This window comes from Bufo gargarizans, chromosome 1 (assembly GCF_014858855.1).
Source record: "Bufo gargarizans isolate SCDJY-AF-19 chromosome 1, ASM1485885v1, whole genome shotgun sequence".
NCBI classification, from domain to species: domain Eukaryota; kingdom Metazoa; phylum Chordata; class Amphibia; order Anura; family Bufonidae; genus Bufo; species Bufo gargarizans.
In genome coordinates, this window is record NC_058080.1 from 356,973,633 (window position 1) to 356,996,595 (window position 22,963).

General features: G+C 42.2%; 1 protein-coding gene across 3 annotated transcripts in view; it reads left to right on the top strand.

The window, feature by feature from the left end:
• Window positions 1–22,341, top strand: part of AP3D1 (adaptor related protein complex 3 subunit delta 1) — a 113,535-nt gene extending 91,194 nt beyond the window's left edge. For all 3 annotated transcript variants that reach the window (XM_044269007.1, XM_044269011.1, XM_044269016.1), the window contains exons 27-33: window positions 1,830–1,877; window positions 4,505–4,694; window positions 7,027–7,115; window positions 14,908–14,993; window positions 16,081–16,202; window positions 16,292–16,371; window positions 20,296–22,341. In XM_044269007.1, coding sequence (XP_044124942.1) covers window positions 1,830–1,877; window positions 4,505–4,694; window positions 7,027–7,115; window positions 14,908–14,993; window positions 16,081–16,202; window positions 16,292–16,371; window positions 20,296–20,391 — 711 coding nt within the window. In that variant the 3' untranslated portion in view covers window positions 20,392–22,341. The remainder of the gene's footprint in view (window positions 1–1,829; window positions 1,878–4,504; window positions 4,695–7,026; window positions 7,116–14,907; window positions 14,994–16,080; window positions 16,203–16,291; window positions 16,372–20,295) is intronic.
• Window positions 22,342–22,963: the final 622 nt, after the last annotated feature.

The window sequence follows — 22,963 nt, forward strand, 5'->3', positions numbered from 1 at the left end:
GCCCCGGACTGGCCGCGTCGTCCGTGGTACGCCGACCTTATGTTGCTTCTGGCAGACGCTCCCTTGCCTCTGCCTCTCAGAGAAGACCTCCTCTCTCAGGGGCCGATCTTCCACCAGCATTTAAGGTCGCTACGTTTGACGGCGTGGCTATTGAAACCGCGGTCCTGACGCGGCGGGGGTTTTCGGCTGACGTGGTCCGTACCATGATTCGTGCACGAAAACCGGCCTCGGCCAGGATTTATTATCGTACCTGGCGGGCCTATTTGGCTTTCTGTGAGGCCTTGGGGACTCCCCCTCTGAGGTTTTCCCTTCCTACGGTTTTATCCTTTTTGCAATCTGGTCTGGTTCTGGGCTTGGGTCTCAGTACCCTGAAGGGTCAGATTTCGGCTCTTTCGGTCCTTTTTCAGCGTCCACTGGCTCCGCTCGGTCCGGTTAAGACCTTTCTTCAGGGGGTTGCTCACTGTGCTCCCCCCTATCGTCCTCCTGTTCCGGCTTGGGATCTTAACGTTGTGTTGGCGGCTCTCCAGTCTTCCCCTTTCGAGCCTCTGCGCAAGGTTTCCCCTCGCTTGTTGTCTTGCAAAGTTTTCTTTCTCGTCGCCATCACGTCTCTTCGGCGTGTGTCTGAGTTGGCGGCTCTTTCTTGCGTGGAGCCCTTCTTGGTTTTTCACCAGGACAAGGTGGTTCTCCGCCCTGTTCCGGAATTTCTTCCGAAGGTGGTGTCCGCCTTTCACCTGAATGAGGATATTGTCCTTCCTTCTCTGTGTCCGTCCCCGTCGCATCCCCGGGAGCGGGAGCTTCACCGTCTGGATGTTGTTCGGGCTCTCAGGATCTACCTGGATGTGACCAGACCCTTTCGACGCTCGGATTCTCTGTTTGTGATTCCGGAGGGTCCGCGCAGGGGGCTGGCGGCGTCTAAGGTGGTTGTTGCCCGCTTCCTCAAGATGGCTATCGTTGAGGCTTACCGTGCTCGGGGCAGGGATCCGCCCTTTGGTGTTACCGCTCATTCTACCAGAGCGGTCGGGGCTTCCTGGGCTCAGCGTAATCGTGCCTCGGCTGAACAACTGTGCAAGGCGGCCACCTGGTCTTCTTTGCACACGTTCACCAAGTTTTACAGGGTGAACACTTATGCCTCGGCGGATGCTGCTTTGGGCCGCTTGGTCTTGCAGGCGGCGGTGCCTTAATGTTTACGGTGCCTGGTTCGCTTTTGATTGTGGTCCCTCCCTGTTTGTGGACTGCTTTTGAACGTCCCAAGAGTTCCTGTGTCCCCCAAGGAATTGGGCGAGAAAACGAGATTTTTGTATAACTTACCAGTAAAATCTCTTTCTCGCTCTTCCTTGGGGGACACAGCGCCCGCCCATTGTTTTTTTTGTTGGCCTTCGGGTGTTTTTTTCTGACTTGTTGGTATTGGTTTGGTTGCTCCTTGCCTTTGTCTTGCACTACTTGGGCACATAACTGGAAGTCTCTCTCTCCAGGCTGAGGGTATAGCTGCTGGAGGAGGGGCTTAACAGTCTTTTACTTAGTGTCACGCCTCCTATGGAGATAAGCTATACCCAAGAGTTCCTGTGTCCCCCAAGGAAGAGCGAGAAAGAGATTTTACTGGTAAGTTATACAAAAATCTCGTTTTTAGTAATTGGCTCAATAAAAGCAATTGAAAAAATTATTTTTAGTTCAAAATGTGTAAAATGCAATCATAAAAATTTTCCCCTGAAGATGTACATAGTCTTTAAAGGGGTATTTTACTTATTAAAGTGTAACTGTTGTTGCCATAACACAGAAGTTACAACACTTTTTGTTTTACTTGTACTTTTTATTTTTATTTTTTTAAACAGCCAATGTCCAGTTACCAGCTTTTGGCTGAAAACAAATTTATCAAAATGGTAAGTTAACACAGTCATATGTTTTTGTATTGGGGCAGTGAAAAAGGTGTATAAGTTTACTCACCATCTGAAAAGTGACCATCTTTGGTATTTAGAGGTACATTTATTAAGATCTGTGTTTTAGATGCCGGTGTTAATAAACCCCTAAGCTGACGGTGACACCTCTTCATAACTTTGCCGGATCCTCCGCCAATTCTAACGCTGGGTTCAGACCTGAGCGTTCTGAAACGAGCGCTCTGTATGCGCGATTGTACGGGCGTTTACAATCGCGCATACAGAGACTGGCGTTCACACATTGTCGCGCGTTCCCGAATTTCTATGTGCGGGAACGCGCGACAAACGCCCAAAAAAAAGCTCAAGCACTTGTTTGAGCGTCGGGTGTTTTACAGCGCGATCGTACGCGCTGTAAAACGCCCAGGTGAGAACCATTCCCATAGGGAATCATTGGTTCTTGCCTGTTGTGCGTTTTACAGCGCGTAGGAACGCGCTGTAAAACGCTCAGGTGTGAACCCAGCGTAAATGTAAGACCGCTTCCTTGCTGTCTTACATTTAGACCTTTTTTATGCCTGAAACAGGCATAGAAAATGGTAAAAGCGACCATCCCCTTCACCAACGCCGCGCTCACAATTTTAGATCTGTCGTGGGCGGGGAGAAGTCTCAGATTGCAGCGCAACAGTATAGGTGTTTTTTTCAGCTTAATAAATGACCCTCTTAGTTTATAATGTATAAAGATTCTCTAAGAGTGGTACATTTGTGGCACCTTTTCAAACATTCATGATGCTGTTGTGCTACTTGATGTCCTATATGTTAAAAAATAAATAAAAATGAAAGGCTCTAGACTGTTGAGAAGCACTTGTGGATATATATATATATATATATATATATATATATATATATATATATATATATATATATATATATATATATATATATATATATATATACAGACGTGGACAAAATTGTTGGTACCCTTTGGTCAATGAAAGAAAAAGTCACAATGGTCACAGAAATAACTTTAATCTGACAAAAGTAATAATAAATTAAAATTCTATAAATGTTAACCAATGAAAGTCAGACATTGTTTTTCAACCATGCTTCAACAGAATTATGTAAAAAAATAAACTCATGAAACAGGCATGGACAAAAATGATGGTACCCCTAGAAAACACAGAACATAATGTGACCAAAGGGACATGTTAATTCAAGGTGTGTCCACTAATTAGCATCACAGGTGTCTACAACCTTGTAATCAGCCATTGGGCCTATATATATGGCTCCAGGTAATCACTGTGTTGTTTGGTGATATGGTGTGTACCACACTCGACATGGACCAGAGGAAGCAAAGGAAAGAGCTGTCTCAAGAGATCAGAAAGAAAATTATAGACAAGCATGTTAAAGGTAAAGGCTATAAGACCATCTCCAAGCAACTAGATGTTCCTGTGAGTACAGTTGCACATATTATTCATAAGTTTAAGATCCATGGGACTGTAGCCAACCTCCCTGGACGTGGCCGCAGGAGGAAAATTGATGACAAATCTAAGAGACGGATAATCCGAATGGTAACAAAAGAGCCTAGAAAGACTTCTAAAGAGATTCAAGGTGAACTTCATGCTCAAGGAACATCAGTGTCAGATCGCACCATCCGTCGTTGTTTGAGCCAAAGTGGACTACATGGGAGACGACCAAGGAGGACACCATTGTTGAAAACGAATCATAAAAAAGCAAGACTGGAATATGCCAAACTACATGTTGACAAGCCACAAAGCTTCTGGGAGAATGTCCTGTGGACAGATGAGACAAAAATCGAAGTTTTTGCCAAGGCACATCAGCTGTATGTTCACAGACGAAAAAATGAAGCATATCAAGAAAAGAACACTGTCCCTACTGTGAAACATGGAGGAGGCTCTGTTATGTTCTGGGGCTGCTTTGCTGCGTCTGGCACAGGGTGTCTTGAATCTGTGCAGGGTACAATGAAATCTCAAGACTATCAAGGAATTCTAGAGAGAAATGTACTAGCCAGTGTCAGAAAGCTTGGTCTCAGTCGCAGGTCATGGGTCTTGCAACAGGACAATGACCCAAAACACACCGCTAAAAACACCCAAGAATGGCTAAGAGGAAAAAATTGGACTATTCTAAAGTGGCCTTCTATGAGCCCTGACCTCAATCCTATTGAGCATCTTTGGAAGGAGCTGAAACATGCAGTCTGGAAAAGGCACCCTTCAAACCGGACACAACTGGAGCAGTTTGCTCATGAGGAGTGGGCCAAAATACCTGCTGAGAGGTGCAGATGTCTCATTGACAGTTACAGGAAGCGTTTGATTGCAGTGATTGCCTCAAAAGGTTGCGCAACAAAATATTAAGTTAGGGGTACCATCATTTTTGTCCATGCCTGTTTCATGAGTTTATTTTTTTACATAATTCTGTTGAAGCATGGTTGAAAAACAATGTCTGACTTTCATTGGTTAACATTTATAGAATTTTAATTTATTATTACTTTTGTCAGATTAAAGTTATTTCTGTGACCATTGTGACTTTTTCTTTCATTGACCAAAGGGTACCAACAATTTTGTCCACGTCTGTATATATATATTGCTATGTCTTGAATTTGTACTTTGTCTTATTAACAGATGTATGACATTCAAGGAGACTTGCAGAAGGAGAGTCAGGTCACAGTCTCCATCATCTTAGAAAACCAGAGTCAAAGCTTCCTTAAAAATATGGAGATTAATGTTTTAGACTCTTTAAATACCAAAATGCAAAGGCCCGAAGGATCTTCTGTACACGATGGAATAGCTATTCCTTTTCAGTTGCCTCCAGGTAAGTTTGCATCCTGTGACAATATCCGTGTTAAAGAATCCAAACCAGATGTCATTTTCCGTGGAAAATCATGGTGTAAATAAAAAAAAAAGTAACGAGTCCCCAATGTTTTTTCTGACCTTTTGTGAGACAGACCATAAAAATGAAATTAAAAGAAATTCTATTGCAAATAGTTGTCGTACCAATAGCTAAGACCAGGGTGCCCAACAGTGGACATGTAATAAATAAAAAATGACAGTAGACAATGAAAGTTAAAAATCTTTTTAGGATAATCCTATTTATTTTTTTATTTTTTAACCAGAAATAAAATATCTACACTGAGCAAAAAATATAAACGCAACACTTTCGGTTTTGCTCCCATTTTGCATGAGCTGAACTTAAAGATCTGAAACATTTTCTACATGCACAAAAGACCCATTACTCTGAAATATTGTTCACAAATCTGTGTTAGTGAGCACTTCTCCTTTGCCGAGATAATCCATCCCACCTCACAGGTGTGGCATATCAAGGTGTTGATTAGACAGCATGAATATTGCACAGGTGTGCCTTAGACTGCCCACGATAAAAGACCACTCAGAAATGTGCACAGTTTTGCCTTACTGGTCTCTGATGTGGCCATCATTTGCCTCACGCAGTGCAACACACCTCCGTTGCATAGAGTTGATCAGGTTGTTGATTGTGCCTGTGGAATGTTGGTCCACTCCTCTTCAATAGCTGTGCAAAGTTGCAGAATATTGGCAGGAACTGGAACACGCAGTCGTATACGCTGATCCAGAGCATCCCGAACATGCTCTTGGGTCCAGTGTGGGTGGAGGACAGCGAGACCCCAACCAAGCTGCAGCGGTTCGTGGGGTCTGTGGTGGTTATGGTGTCCGGTGGAGTGCTTGGAGCCCTCAGGAAGTGCTAGGAGCATCCGTCAGTGGAAGGTGCCCAGTCGGGGGTGCCAGGTGTTATGTTACAGTGGTGGCTACTGTAACTGAACGCCTGGCACCCCTACTGGGCAACTTCCGCTGATGGAGGCTCCTAGTGCTTCCCAAGCGCTCCAAGCACTCCACCGGACACCATAACCACCACGAACCACCGTAGCTTTGTTGGGGTCTCGCCTTCCTCCACCCACGCTGGACCCAAGACCGGGCTTTAGCTTACAGTGGGTGAACCTCTCCTAAATCCAGAAAGAAAGGAACTAGGAACAAGCTCTTACAAGAGCTTATACTCAGGGGTGTATTGTGATATAGCATCCCCAAGAGTGTAGTTATCACATCCCCCAAACAAGGCCAAGACTTCATGAAGGGGTAAAGCAGTACTGTTTAATGAGCACAAAGGCATTTCTTATATACAGTTTTCCCCACAAGGTTACCACCCACGTGGGGCACAGGACACAAAGTCACAACAGCCAATCAACACAGTATTGTACAGTTAAACAATCCCAGCTAATGTACACAACCCCCCCCCCCCCCCCCTCTGCCTTTTGATACAATTAATAAAATACAATGGCCATTGTCTGGGACACAGTCAACAAATAGAATGGGCATTGTCTTTGACGCAATCAACAAATACAATGGGCTCTGCCAGTGATACAATTGCCAAACTCAATTAACTTAATCACTCCCAGGCAGAAAACACAATTTTTCCCAACCACAGAAAACACCCCAAAACACCACATATCCTCATAAAAGTCACATCCCCTGATAGCCTTGATCTGGGTGAACAAACAATCCAAAAATCACCCAGATCAGTTCAGGAATTTCCTGGAAGTCTTATGTTTGCCCCACTGTGAACATGGTTCCATGCCCAAAATAGTTTCATACACTCGACTGCAAAACGCTGCTGGAGAATTTAAGATGGCCGCCGCCACATGTTTGATTTTGTTCCAGTTAAAAGTCCAAGGGGCAGAAACAGTGCCTTTTAAAATCCAATATGCCCAAATAGTGTCCCAGGGACCATGGTCACAGGGTAAGAGGCTGGCAAGCAGGCCTCTCCAACTCCCAGTGACGAAGGTGCTTTTGTCACATCCAGAATTGCTATTACATGGGGAATACAAGAAGTTACTGAAAGTGACAGGTCCTCTTTAAACATACCGAAAGTGGCTGAAGACAGGAATTACCTGGTTCTGAACCAGTTAAAATACTGTAGTTGGTGGTGGTGTGATTGCTGCTATCACCATTGATCCCAAGAGTTCCCTGGTCCCTGTTTTTAGGTAAAAGATGGCCGTGTGTTATGTTAGTCTCCTTTAAAGTAAATTGGTTATTTTCTCATAACTCAATAAACTTTTCCCCAGTTTCCACTTGGTATCTGCAGAAAATGACAGACCAGGTTGTTTTTCTTTACCCAGGTGTCTCCAATGAAGCTCAGTTTGTGTTCACTGTCCAAAGTATTGTAATGCCCCAGAAGCTGAAAGGAACATTGTCATTCATAGTAAAGGTAATTTCGATAGGATTTGATAACATTTACTACATGTGTGTGTGTTGTTTTTTTTTTTTTTTTTTTTTTTTAACCACTGATTCATGTTTTGAGGCAAACCTTTTTCTTGCAACTTGTTGTGCAGTACCTCAAACATTTTGGATCCTGTCAAAATGTAATAGTACTACCTTCACCCAAAGATTGCTTTCAATCTGCAGTTGGTGATGGGGCACAGTGTAGGCACCAGATATCAGCAGCTCTTCAGCTAGGACTGGGAGATATGATAAAGGCAAGGTTTTAACTTTGGCTAGTTTCGAGTAGATGGATTATTTCCTCTGATTCCCTTTGCCCCCTAACAATGTAGTGAATTCACTTTCTTGTTCTAAGGGCTGTAGCCTACCCACTTATTTGCTTGTTGAGGCTAAACTATAGTTAATTGGGGTTATGTTCTCTCTTCTTGGCAAAGTTAAAGATAAACCTATAACAAATATCAAACTGAGGGGTCCAGTTCTCAGCACCCCTGTCAATCAGCAGTTTAAAGAGACTGCATTTTATTTAAATGGTTTTCCTCAAGTCTGTATTTTGGAATGCCATTCAATTAGTAGATCCAGAGCAGCCGCTACTAAGTGTGTGGTGGACTATAGGGCATGGATCATTGCAAAAAATGAAGAGGCTTGGGTGCTTACCAAAGTAACACTTCCTCTTCAAACAGCCGATCCGCTTTGGATACCGAGAGTTGGAACCTCACTGATCTGGCATGGATGGCTTAACCTCTTTAACGCTCAGTGATGTACTATTATGTCCCTGAGCAGAGGCAGTTAACACTGAAGCTGGGCCCATTTCCCTGCATCATATAGCAGAAACCCAGCTCTCACTGCTAGGATCAGAGTGGCAGTTTATCCCTTCAGAAGGCAGCATCTCAGTGGTTAGAAAGAGGGAGGTAAGTCCTAGCACCCTGTGAATGAAATTGTACTGTGCCAATTGCCTTCTGAAGGGCACCAGGCTTGCCATGTCCTGACCGCTATTCGATTCCATTCACACAGCAGAAATTGCTAGCAGAATTTCAAAGCCTCAGTCACACCAAGAAGTGACATAGCCCTTTTAGGCGATTTGTATGGTCACCAACGCTTTATGCCATGGCAGCTGTCCACTTATGGCATAGCTCCATTCAGTGGCGCTAAGCTTCGAGCTGACCCGGGGCCTATAAAGTGGAGTTTCTGCTGCCGTATACACAGCAAATTTTGACAGCATCAAAATACAGGAGTATTACAGTAGATAGTACAAACCGGATTCCCAAAAAGTTGGGACACTAAACAAATTGTGAATAAAAACTGAATGCAATGATGTGGAGATAGCAAATGTCAATATTTTATTTGTAATAGAACGTAGATGACAGATCAAACGTTTAATCCGAGTAAATGTATCATTTTAAAGGAAAAATACGTTGATTCAAATTTTCACGGTGTCAACAAATCCCAAAAAAGTTGGGACAAGTAGCAATAAGAAGCTGGAAAAAGTTAATTTGAGCAGAACGAAGCTGGAAGACCAATTAACACTAATTAGGTCAATTAGCAACATGATTGGGTATAAAAAGATCTTCTCAGAGTGGCAGTGTCTCTCAGAAGCCAAGATAGGTAGAGGATCACCAATTCCCACAATGTTGCGCGGAAAGATAGTGGAGCAACATCAGAAAGGTGTTACCCAGCGAAAAATTGCAAAGACTTTGCATCTATTATCATCAACTGTACATAACATCATCCGAAGATTCAGAGAATCTGGAACAATCTCTGTGCGTAAGGGTCAAGGCCGTAAAACCATACTGGATGCCCGTGATCTCCGGGCCCTTAAACGACACTGCACCACAAACAGGAATGCTACTGTAAAGGAAATCACAGAATGGGCTCAGGAATACTTCCAGAAACCATTGTCAGTGAACACAATCCACCGTGCCATCCGCCGTTGCTAGCTGAAACTCTACAGTGCAAAGAAGAAGCCATTTCTAAGCAATATCCACAAGCTCAGGCGTTTTCACTGGGCCAGGGATCATTTAAAATGGAGTGTGGCAAAATGGAAGACTGTTCTGTGGTCAGACGAGTCACGATTCAAAGTTCTTTTTGGAAATCTGGGACGCCATGTCATCCGGACCAAAGAGGACAAGGACAACCCAAGTTGTTATCAACGCTTAGTTCAGAAGCCTGCATCCCTGATGGTATGGGGTTGCATGAGTGCATGTGGCATGGGCAGCTTGCATGTCTGGAAAGGCACCATTAATGCAGAAAAATATATTCAGGTTCTAGAACAACATATGCTCCCATCCAGACGTCTTCTCTTTCAGGGAAGACCCTGCATTTTTCAACAAAATAATGCCAGACCACATTCTGCATCAATCGCAACATCATGGCTGCGTAGGAGAAGGATCCGGGTACTGAAATGGCCAGTCTGCAGTCCAGATCTTTCACCTATAGAGAACATTTGGGGCATCATAAAGAGGAAGGTGCAACAAAGAAGGCCCAAGGCGATTTGAAGAGTTAGAGGCCTGTATTAGACAAGAATGGGAGAGCATTCCTATTTCTAAACTTGAGAAACTGGTCTCCTCGGTCCCCAGACGTCTGTTGAGTGTTGTAAGAAGTAGGGGAGATGCCACACAGTGGTGAAAATGGCCTTGTCCCAATTTTTTGGGGATTTGTTGACACCATGAAATTCTAATTCAACATATTTTTCCCTTAAAATGGTACATTTTCTCAGTTTAAACTTTTGTTCCGTGATTTATGTTCTATTCTGAATAAAATATTAGAAGTTGGCACCTCCACATCATTGCATTCAGTTTTTATTCACGATTTGTATAGTGTCCCAACTTTTTTGGAATCCGGTTTGTACAAGAGATGGCAGCTTCTGGTTCCCTAAGGGAACTAAAAATCTAAATTTTTTTTTTTTTTTGTCAACTATGTTTTTATTGACAATGAAAACGGCAGTTACATCTTACAAATGATCAGCCAGTAAGAGGCCTGTAAAAGTACAATAAAGGAGTTCGCAGACTCCCCGCAGAAAGAAACATCAATGTCAGGCATTTGCATAACATAACGTTTGCAGAAGGACAATCTCTTGTCTTCCTGTCAACATATACACAACTTGATCAATGCGAGTAACAAAGTACATATGTAACAGCATAATCAGTGGGGACCAAAAGCTCTATGGGCCGTTATTGTGCAGCGTAAAATGCCATAATGGTGAGCTTTGGTATCGAAGAGCTTCCTAGTGTGGTAAGTAGACTAGGATTAAGATTAAAATGAAAAGTTATAATGGAGAGTAAAAAAGGAAAGAAAAGAAAAGAGATAAAGAAAAAAAGGTACGTAAGGGGGGGGGGGGGTGAGCACATCACTTATTTCTCATACCGTGGTGGGATGATAACCATGGAGCCCAGACTAAGAGAAATTTGTGGTGCGATCTGGCCGCTCTGCTACACATCTCCTCAAATTTACATATTTGACCTATTTTTTCCAACCATTGGTCCAACGTGGGGGGTGAAGTATCTAGCCACCTCAGGGGGATCAAGGACCTGGCTGCCATCAACATGTGAGTTATCAAGTTTGAGACAGAAGGTCTATAGTTTTGAGACACCATCCAGCAGAGCTATGATAGGTGTTAAAGCTAAGTATTTATCTCTGAATTCATTTATCACTCGCTCCACATCATTCCAAAAGGGTTTAATCTCGGAGCAAGACCACCATATGTGAGTGAGCGAGCCAATCTCTGTCTTACACCTCCAACATAAGTTTGTGGGCGACAAACCATGTGTATAAAGGAATTCAGGGGTTTTATACCATCTTGAAATCACCTTATATTGAGTCTCTTGCAGCCGGACACACCGTGAGTGACCATGCGAATTTTGAAGTATATGTCTTTTATCTGTATCTGAGAACTTGACTCCTAATTCCTTTTCCCATGAGGCCAGGTAACCCGGGAAGCCCGTGTCTGTTGCCTCTCTATAGATGAGCAATAGTTTTGATAGTTTCTTCACTCGCCCTTCAGGTCTGGATATTGATAACTCAAACTCTGTCTTCTCCCGTAAGGGGAAAAAGCTGCCAATAAATTCACTGCAGCACCTGTTAAAGTGGGCTACATGTAGGAATGTGAGTGAGAAGTTTGATAGGTATCCTTTCAAGGTCATCAAGTCAGGAACCACTCCGCCCGCAAGAAACTCCCCAACCGGTACATGACTAAAATGTTCCCACATTGATTCAAAGGATGGCGAGTCTCTCCCCACAGCCACAGGTATCAGGCTTGCCGGAAGTAGTGGTGAGGTGAGAGGAGCTAACTGTGGGGAAAGTGAGTGCCAGGTTTGCGAAGGCCCTCCCCCCAACAGATCTATTTTTGATTTGTTGACTCGGCTGCCATGTTTGGGAGGAAGCCATAGATTCCTGAGAGAACTCCCCTTCAAGGTGTCTGACAGCTCCATTTTATTTGGACTATAATCCTGAGGAAAAGCCATAGACAGCCAACGCCCCAGTTGTATTGCTTTATAGATGATCTGGACGTCAGGCAGTCCAAGTCCACCTCTATCCTTAGTTTTGGTTAGTAGCGAGTGAGCTAAGCGCGGTTTCTTCTGCTTCCACAAGTACCCTGAGAAGGCAGTTTTTACAGCCTTGAAGAAGGCCTGCGGTAGAGCAATTGGAAGCATCTGTAACTTATAGGTTATTTTGGGGATTACATACGTTTGTATGACATTTTTTCTCCCTATCCATGATATTAGAGGTATATCATACTCTGCCAAGGTGGATTTTATTTCCTCTAATAAGGGTTTAAAGTTGGTATCATACAACTGAGTTAATTTGGACGGGATATGGACCCCCAGGTATTTAATTGTTGACTTGGCCCAAGCAAATGGAGAGCTATTTTTGAGCAACTCTACACGCCGTCTATCTAGTGTTATATTTAGGATCTCTGATTTTGACACATTCACCTTGAAGTTGGAAGCATCACTAAAGCTATCAAATATCTGTACTAGCTCCGGGAGGCCTTTAAAAGGGTCTGTAAGGAGAAATAATAAATCATCTGCGAACGCTAACATCTTGAGTTCCCCCTTAAGTGTACGAATTCCACTAATGGTGGGGTTCTGTCTAATGCTTTGCAACAATGCCTCCATCGCTATTATAAAGAGTGAGGGAGACAACGGACACCCTTGGCGCGTGCCATTAGTAATTAAGAAGGGGGCAGAAATGTGTTCGTTCACAATTATAGAGGCTGAAGGTTGAGAGTACAGGGTAAATATTGCATCTAGAAATATGGTTGGGAAGCCTACTTTAAGTAGAACAGATTTTAGGAATGCCCAACTCACCCTATCGAACGCCTTCTCGGCGTCTACACCGAGAAGGACCATCTGAATGTTTGAGGAGTGTACATGTTGTACTGCTGCAAGAAGTTTCGCGGTGTTGGCTCTGCCTTCCCTGCCAGGAACAAACCCGGACTGTTCCTCACCAATGGGGGAGGGGAGGGGGGGGGGGAGGGTAGAAATGCTCGCATCAGTATGGTGTTATGATACTATACGTGATTCGGCGCTTTAAGGGTGAACAGTTCCGCTCCTTCTATAGGCGATCTGCAGAATAAATGTCCTCTTGACGAAAGGTAGGTCTCCTCTATTGGCAAACTTCTTGAGGTGAAAAGTAGAAGGTACAACTCGTCCGAGCTCTCTTCAGCGATGTGGTGTAGACGTAGCTCCTCTGTAAGGCCTGGCTCTCTGCGGTTTAGGACGCGTCACTGTGGTCCACTCTTCTCTCGCTGGCAGGGAGGGTAAGGCCTCTACATCCATTTCCAGCGACCAGGAAGGTATGTCAATCGGAGTCATCTCCAGCTTCTGCCAGGCATCTTCAAGGTCTGCAGGAGTTTTTATTACTATGCGCTTATTTTCTTTAAGGATCGACAATCCAAAAGGGAATAGCCATGAGTATTGCAAGTCTTTTGCTCTTAGCTGATCCAACAGCGGTTTTAGTATTCTGCGTTTTCGCAGTGTGGACGGTGCTATATCCTGATAAAGGGCCACTTCTGCCTCTCCATAGTGTATTGGGGCTTGTTCCCTAGCACTTTGCAAAATAAGAGCAGTGTCCACATATGATAGCAGTCCACAGATAACATCTCTGGGAGCTTCATTTTGTCTGGGCTTGGGCCGCAGGGATCTGTGAATGCGTTCAATGGTTACCTTTTCTGCGCGCTCTGGGCCTAACAGGCCAGCAAATATTTCTAGAGCCACTTTAGGAAGAGCGTCTTTTGCCCAGGATTCAGGTAAGCCTTTAAATCTTATATTCCGTCTACGACTCCTGTTCTCCTGATCTTCTATCAGGGTGAGGGCAGTATTCACATGTATCTCTAACTGGTTCGATCTGGCCGCGAGGGTCTCGGCGTGAGAGGTCAAGCTGAGGCATGTGTTTTCCAGCGCCTCTGTGCGGGTGCCTATGGCTTGTAGATCCGCTTTTATTTCTGCTAGGTCGTCTCTAACTGGCTGCAGAGCTTGTCGCAGAGTCTCCTTCAGGACCGTAGCTGTGAGAGCCTGCTCTCCGGCCGTTTCCTCCTCGTCACTTGAGGTTTTCTCCTCTTCCCGCTCTGGCGGCGCCATCTTGGAGCGAGACGCGGCGACTTGTTTGTGCCGCTTTTCAAAGAAGTCGGTGACATCCCCCTGGTTCACAGGCGGTTTGCCCGATGCTCTGCTTTCTCCTTGTGGAAAACGTCCCACTTTGCCCATCTTTAAGCTGAAATTAAGGTATTCCAGGCTGTACGAGTGTGTGTGTGGCGGGAGAGCTCCAACTCACGCAGCCATTCCAGTCCGCGGTCAGGCTCCGCCCCCCTAAAAATCTAAATTTATAAAAGTACCCACAAATATTAAATATGCAGAACCCCCAATATTATATGTGTACAGACCAAAAGTTTGGAAACACCTTCTCATTCAAAGAGTTTTCTTTATTTTCAGGACTACGACAATTGTAGATTCACACTGAAGGCATCAAAACTATGAATTAACACATGTGGAATTATATACATAACAAAAGTGTGAAACAACTGAAAATATGTCATTCTAGGTTCTTCAAAGTAGCCATCTTTTGCTTTGATTACTGCTTTGCGCACTCTTGGCATTCTCTTGATGAGCTTCAAGAGGTAGTCACCTGAAATGGTCTTCCAACAGTCTTGAAGGAGTTCCCAACAGCTGTATGACAATGATTGCATATCCTAGCGATATGCCATCAATGTCTCTGATGGGAACACCCCTTTAAGCTCTCCATAGGCTATAGAGATCTTTTGTCCATGTGCTTATTTACAGTAGGCTTCCGATTCATCTCCCAACAAGAGATGCCCCCATATGCATTATCTTGTTGCTGCATCTTGCTGAAATTAGTGGATCCCAAGCAAATCTGTATTTAGCCAAGCTAAATTTAATTTGTTTCAATCAGCAGCAGCCTGCAGGCTTTGAATATTCAAGTGAGGATAAGTTCACATCTTCGTCAGAGGATCCGTTCAGGGCTTTCGTCTAAGATTCTGCTTAAAATTCTGGAAAAACAGTATTGCATGCAGGACTGTAAATATCCTAAACAGAATAGCAGAAATAAATATAGTTGCTGGACAATCTGGCATTGAAACCTTTAGGCTTTATATATAGATTTGTATATCAGTGTGACTAAATAGACATTGTGCGGCTTCTTAAATAATCTCCTTGCATCCCAGTCCATTTCCAGAGGGCCGAATATATCATTTCTGATTGATTGGTATATATTATCTTCTTCAAAGTGATTATTTTATTTTTTCCATTTTTGTTTTGCTTTTCTCACAGGATGATGAAGGATCGTCCCATGAAAAATTAGATTTTAAAATCACTTTCAGCTGTTCCTCTTATTTGATTATGACTCCATACTACAGGTATGATCTTTTGTTATGTTTAATTCCTTGACAACACGCACCGTTGTATTATTACAGCACTCTGGTCAGGAGCTGCGGCGGTAATACACAGCTACGGTCCTGTTTTTACTCCACTTTTTAACCCCTCATGTGCTGCGCTGACGTCATATTGCTTTGACATTATCTCTAGCCATACTTTGTATCAGCACCTCCAAAAAACAAAAATCAAATGAATTTACAAGTGCACGCTACTATTGCTGACCTGATAAGCAAACACTACTGGCATCACAATGCTACGTGCTCAGACACTCGAACACTGAATTGCATTACTGCTGTACTTTTTGTACATGAAAGTATGATGCTTATTGCACAGCTACTCCTCTAAAAAACAAAGACCTGGCTGACATCTCCAGTTCCTATGCATCCCGAGAGAGCAGGTCGAACTAGACTAAGTTTTTGTATTGTGCCAATGTAGCAGAACATAAACTATACATATTTGGTATTAGCATAATCATACTAGTCCATAGAATAAAGGTAACCTTTTATTTATGTGGAATAGTAAGAAATATTTTTTCGTTTTTCTTTCTTTTACAAACCTGGGTTGGTGTTTTTTTTAGTCAGGTGTGCGAGTCAAAAAAAAATCCGTCACTGTAAAAATCTGTAACTAAATGTTTTTATTATATAACAGTTACAAAGGACAAATATCAAAATAGGATCTACAGGTATTACGTTAAATAATTTCACTGTAAGGAATTAAACATTAGGGAGAATTTATCATAGACCGGCGTTTTACACTGGTCTATGATATCCCATGTGCTGCAGGAGGATGCGTGTAATTCAAAACGAGGTGCATGCCTATGTTCCAGCTCAAAGCTGCCATAGATTTCAGTATTATGATATGGCAGAAAATTCACTGGGCCTGCTAAATTCCCCCAGTTCCCCCCCCCTTCCCCCCCCAACAACTCACTCCACCTTTTTTGGGAAAGTGGTGAGAGTAAAAAAAAAAAAAAAAAAGCACATTGGCATATAAAAAATTCAAGGTTTTTATAAATTTTCTCCTATGTTTTCATCAAACTGCCCATACTTCTATATTGTTTTCTGCCATCAGTGATGCTTTTGCCAAGCTCTTGGAATCAGGAGATCTTAAAATGAGTTCCTTGAAAGTGGAAAATACAAGTCTCTCTTTTCATCATCTGTTAGCAAAAATTTGCTTTTACCATCACTTTACAGGTGAGTGATGCTAGATGTAACAGTATGTGATGTACAAATTATTGTTGCTAGTTGGAGCACAAGTTTAATATGGCTGCTTTCCATTCCAGTGGTTGAACGAGTTGATTCTTGTGCATCCATGTACAGCAGGTCAATCCAGGGACACCACACTTGTCTACTGGTAAAAAAGGTAAGTACAGAACCCACAAATATTAACCCCGTAGTGACTGTTAATATACCTTTTTATGGGGCAGCCTCATTTTTAGGGTGGCCTAGTCTAAGCGCTGCACAGGTCTCCTGCACCAATGGCCTTGACCGGCAGAAGCGCTGATCTGGGCTGTTTAACGACCTGCAGCATCTAAATGGTTTAGAAGGAGGGAGCTCTATCTGTTTCCCATCGGCACTCCGCAAACCTCATTCACTCCCTGCACCCCCGGTCAGCTGTTTAAAGAGAAAGAGGTACTCGTACGAGTGCTGTCTTCTCTTCATTGTTTACCTGCTTGCCGTCGCAAACCACAGCAGCGAGCAGGTGTAATTACAACTATGTCCTCCTAGTCACTTAAAATACAATCAAAGCTTAATCAATAGAAAAAAACTCAATTATATGCAATGCCCTAAATTCGCCACTAGATGGCTCTAATACAAATGCCAGCGTTCCATATTACTTCTCAAACATAAGAATGTAATACAACGTCCTGACCACAGTTACGAGATATAAAACTCAATGGTGATAAGGACAGATACGAACCCTTGCTCTGCTCAAACTATGACCAATCTCTGATATCAGGTAATATTGTTACACAACTTATAAATTATCAGGCCAGATATTGAGTATGGAATATAATGTTCTAATCAGAGTTTCTGCAATATCAATATTAGATCTTTTATTCAGTAATATGTATCTTTACTAAATAGTGATAATATTGATATAGCACTTTTAACATTATACATCTGCACTAAAGCAGGGAGTTACTAAATATCAAGCCAATTCAATTAATACTACACATAATAAAGTTATACGTTACCCGAGAATGCAGATGATATGCAGAGTCTAAGGGAAGTCGGCTCTGAGTCTGTTCTGATCATTGGACTTTTCCTCCTGGGGTGTCTCTCCTCTCTCTTTGTACTTTTTCTCTCTCCCCCCCCCCCCCCCTTTCTGTGTTTCTCTGTGTTCCCCCTTCATGTGTGGTTTATGATCACAAACTTATCAGTTAGACACGCCTTCCTAAGTTTTCCAGTCATTGTCAGTTAGGCGTGTACATATGATAACGACTATGATGTTACTGTATTACCCAGAATGCATTTCTGCTGTTGGTGTAATGTTACTCATTCGTACCTAGGTGGCACTATTGCATAAGCTATTAACATCATACTAGTAAGTGTTAAATGACCAGGTCCGACTTCATCTTACATTCCATACACATGACATATGGAATCCTAAATCAGAGCTAAGGGATTATCTTTGACACATACAGTACAGACCAAAAGTTTGGACACACCTTCTCATTCAAAGAGTTTTCTTTATTTTCACGACTATGAAAATTGTAGATTCGCACTGAAGGCATCAAAACTATGAATTAACACATGTGGAATTATATACATAACAAAAAAGTGTGAAACAACTGAAAATATGTCATATTCTAGGTTCTTCAAAGTAGCCACCTTTTGCTTTGATTACTGCTTTGCACACTCTTGGCATTCTTTTGATGAGCTTCAAGAGGTAGTCACCTGAAATGGTCTTCCAACAGTCTTGAAGGAGTTCCCAGAGATGCTTAGCACTTGTTGTCCCTTTTGCCTTCACTCTGCGGTCCAGCTCACCCCAAACCATCTCGATTGGGTTCAGGTCCGGTGACTGTGGAGGCCAGGTCACCCCCATCACTCTCCTTCATGGTCAAATAGCCCTTACACAGCCTGGAGGTGTGTTTGGGGTCATTGTCCTGTTGAAAAATAAATGATGGTCTGACTAAACGCAAACTGGATGGAATAGCATGCCGCTGCAAGATGCTGTGGTAGCCATGCTGGTTCAGTATGCCTTTTTTTGAATAAATACCCAACAGTGTCACCAGCAAAGCACCCCCACACTATCACACCTCCTCCTCCATGCTTCACGGTGGGAACCAGGCATGTAGAGTCCATCCGTTCATCTTTTCTGCATCGCACAAAGACACGGTGGTTGGAACCAAAGATCTCAAATTTGGACTCAACAGACCAAAGCACAGATTTCCACTGGTCTAATGTCCATTCCTCGTGTTCTTTAGCCCAAACAAGTCTCTTCTGCTTGTTGCCTGTCCTTTAGCAGTGGTTTCCTAGAAGATATTCTACCACGAAGGCCTGATTTACACAGTCTCCTCTTAACAGTTGTTCTAGAGATGTGTCTGCTGCTAGAACTCTGTGTGGCATTGACCTGGTCTCTAATTTGAGCTGCTGTTAACCTGCGATTTCTAAGGCTGGTAACTCGGATGAACTTATCCTCCGCAGCAGAGGTGACTCTTGGTCTTCCTTTCCTGGGGCAATCCGCATGCGAACCAGTTTCTTTGTAGCGCTTGATGATTTTTGTGACTGCACTTGGGGACACTTTCAAAGTTTTCCCAATTTTTCGACTGACTGACCTTAATTTCTTAAAGTAATGATGGCCACTCGTTTTTCTTTACTTAGCTGCTTTTTTCTTGCCATAATACAAATTCTAACAGTCTATTCAGTAGGACTATCAGCTGTGTATCCACCTGACTTCTCCACAACGCAACTGATGGTCTCAACCCCATTTATAAGGCAAGAAATCCCACTTATTAAACCTGACAGGGCACACCTGTGAAGTGAAAACCATTTCAGGTGACTACCTCTTGAAGCTCATCAAGAGAATGCCAAGAGTGTGCAAAGCAGTAATCAAAGCAAAAGGTGGCTACTTTGAAGAACCTAGAATATGACATATTTTCAGTTGTTTCACACTTTTTGTTATGTATATGATTCCACATGTGTTAATTCATAGTTTTGATGCCTTCAGTGTGAATCTACAATTTTCATAGTCATGAAGATAAAGAAAACTCATTGAATGAGAAGGTGTGTCCAAACTTTTGGTCTGTACTGTATACCAATTAAAGCATAGACATTAAGGTACCATTTGAGGCGTTTCTCAAGCTATCAAATTTATGGTATCGATAAGAATACAATAGACCTTGTACTCTCACAGACCTGTGTGTCTCCTCTGTTACTCCAACTTTTGATTGATTGTTAGTAAAAATAACACCATCTTACTAACAAAGTTTATACTTAAAATTCTTCATCATATTTTAGGAGTACATGCGTTCCTAGTGAGAAATATGTAAGATAATGGATGCATTGGCGTCCTTCATAATATTTAACAATATAAAACGATACATATGTCCTATTGATTATCTTATACAAAAAAAAAAAAAGGTTCATTACACGAGTATACTAATATATCACAGATTTTCTGCGATCAATAGACCTTAAACTGTAGGGATAATTAGTACCAGATGCATCTAGAGAATATCCTTATCTCGGTCATAAATCTAGAAGTAGACAAGAATGACTTCTCAGACTGATACATCTACAGAGAAGAAGTTATACGAACGGTGTCCTCTCCATGAACCTCTTTCGGCCTACTTTAGAATACATACAAAATGGTGAATATGTCACAATATGGCCTCTTGTATATAATCAAATCAACTATAATTATGATATTTAGATATAAATGTTATGCACCTATGAAAAAGCACAACTGCTCCTTTCCATGGTTACGACCACCCTGCAATTCATCAGTGGTGGTCGTGCTTCCACACTATAGAAAAAAGGGCTGGTGTCCAGTAACATGTGGATGCACATAGGCCAGTGCTTTTTCTTATTGTGTGCCACCACGGCTGGATTGCAGGGTGGTTGTAACCATGGAAACAAGCAGTGTATATTGTGATGGAAAAGTGAACCAAGCCAGAAAATGAGGCAATATGGATAACAAGACAGTAGCAAGTGGTTTGTATTAACTTTCTCTACTTGCTTAAGTGAAACAACCCCTTTTACTTATTGCATGTTATATACCTAAATGTTTCCAGTTAAAATTTTAGGCTTTAAGTTGAATGTATTATTTCTTTTTATTAAGGGTGACAAGTCTATATCCATTGATGGGAAATGCAGTGAAGCAACTCTCCTCAGCAGCCTTCTCAGTGAGATCAAAGCATCACTCTCAGAATCTTGAACAAGAGGAGACCATTCCTCTCATTTTTACCCCACCTCCTCTCTGCCCTTCCTGCAAGGCGCACTCAGACAGAACTGCAAGTGAAAAACTGACACAAAACCGCATGTTCAAGTCTCTCATCGTTGCAGGAGGCCCAATTTTACGGTCATTTGGAACTGTAAACTTTTTTTTTTTTATTGTGCTTAATTTTATTATCAGATGCTGGCCCTTTATTTTGTTTTTTCTTTTTTTAAATATTACTTATTGATATCCCAATGCAGCAGTTGGACAGCCGATTTAATTGATCGTTCACATCACAAATTAATTTCTACTGCCACAATCCTGGATAGTAATCCCATAATGACTCTCTTTTTTTATTTGGCCTCTGTATTTCCACTTATGCTAACATTGGGCTTATACATATGACACCACATATCTTAAGATATGCTGTGGGTTGAGCAGTATCCATGTAGCAGATTACTGGGCAGATGAGTGTCACTGTTAGCAGTGAATGAGGAACAGTATTGAATTACTTAGAGCGGCTGTCCAGCATAGCACGTAGGCGATAAACACAATCTTTTGCCTTGTTTTGCAGTAATGCATGAACTGCCTTTAGAAAAGCAAGATACTTCAGTCTTGCTTTTTTGAACTATTTCAATATCGCTGTCACTGGGATAATAATTTTTTTTGTTGTTTTTTTTTGGGGGGGGGGCCAGCAAGACATTCCGAAGCATAAATTATGAACAGAAACTGGAAATTCAATGTTTGGTTTCTCTAGAGTGTCTTATACGTGTGTGTTTTTGTTAGTTTTTTTTTTTTTGCTTGCTTTTTTGCCCTCATGTGTTTTCACTCATTTTGGTTATGACTCTTAAGAGGTTCTCCTATACACATGGTCCAAATTGTGTGCTGTGCAGTCTGCCTGACTTGTGAAGGTAAAAGATCTGGCTCATAAATCATGAAGGTCATTGGAACATAACTGGTGGTGCCTTAATATAACTTCTTGACGGAGGCAAGTGTGTAAAAATTATGTATAACCGTAAGACAAGAGAAGCTGATCCATCTACCAGAAAGGACTGCAACGTAATTAAGATACAGTACCACTATTCTGTACAAAATTGTATTTATGAGATGGTTAGAAAATGAAGTATTGCTTACTGCATTTGCAGCTTGTATCCTTTAGATTGGTATTACTTGCTGGTCTTGCAAGGCTTTTTGTCTTCTAGAATTATAGAACCCTGGCGCACTCGCCAAGTGGCACATTTTTAAATGCAAAATATAAAAGTGATGTAAGTCTCAATGCGTTTGAAAAGAAATCAATCATTTCACCGCTCTATTAGAAACACTAAGCCTGCTCTCTGCACCAAGCCCATTATGGTAGGAACTTCCGTGATTATATTTTTATGTCACGTTTAGTATTGTTTACACAAAAAAATATAAGGATAAAGCCTCTGAAGTTGTCTGTAATATATTGCCCAGGTCATAAGGAAGCGTATTTTACTCTTCAGCTTCCTAGAATGGATACACCAGAGAACATAAATAGTTAACTCTGTTGTATAATAGAGTAGTTTTTGTTGCCTACAGTTTGTATGTAGGTTTACTTTATTTTTATGTACCTACATAATATATTTGTGGAATTCTCCCTGTTACATGTCCTTACCCTTTGCACTGCTTTTGGTGTGTTGTTTGTCCAGGTCTTTCCCACCGTATTTCCTGGTCCCAGATATCGGATATATCTTAAAGAAATTCTGTCAAATATAACATTCTTGTTTTTTCACCCCGACCTTGCCCTCTAATATATCCGCATGTAGGTTATAATCTATCCAGATTCATGTTTGGTGATTCTTGAAGTTTTCAATCTGTATGTGTTAAATTTGCTATTCACATTCCCTTGAAGAGGACAGAGAAAAGGTACCGCAAAAGCTGCTGTAATTGTGTCAAGATGATCCACAATAAAATATGGAAATGGTTATAAACCTGTCTTTATTGGTCATTTGCAAAGATAAGCAATGGTTACTTATGGTGTAAGGGGTTTTCCGAGTAATTAAAAGGGTTCTCCGGGCACTTAATATTGATGACCAATTCTCAGGATAGGTCATTAATTTCAAATCGGTGGGGGTCCGACACCCGGCTCCCCCACGATCAGCTTTATGAAGAGAAGGCCCATCTTACTCTCTTCCTGCTCGCTGATGCCATGTATGCTGCTGCAGGAAGAAAGAAGGGAGACTGTGCGTGCCTTCCCTTGATACAGCTGATCAGCAGGGTTTCTGGTTGTCTGATATTAAAAGCCTGGAGAACCCCTTTAAGAAGGAATACTATACTCACCAGTGTATTCCCCCCACAGCTGCTCTAGTTCTCCTCACTGGTCATTGTGTCCCTGGCTACAATGATGATGTTTCTTTATACCCATCAAAATCACGACAGCTAATCACAGGCATACAGCATGAGGCCACTAAGACGACGTGGGGTATATGGGCACATTATTACTCCAGCCAAGTAAATAAGGCCTAAAAGGGAGGACTGGAGCAGATGTGTTGGAATCGGCCAGGAAATAATCTGGTGAGTATAGCTTCTTTTTATTTTGTCACAATTCCTG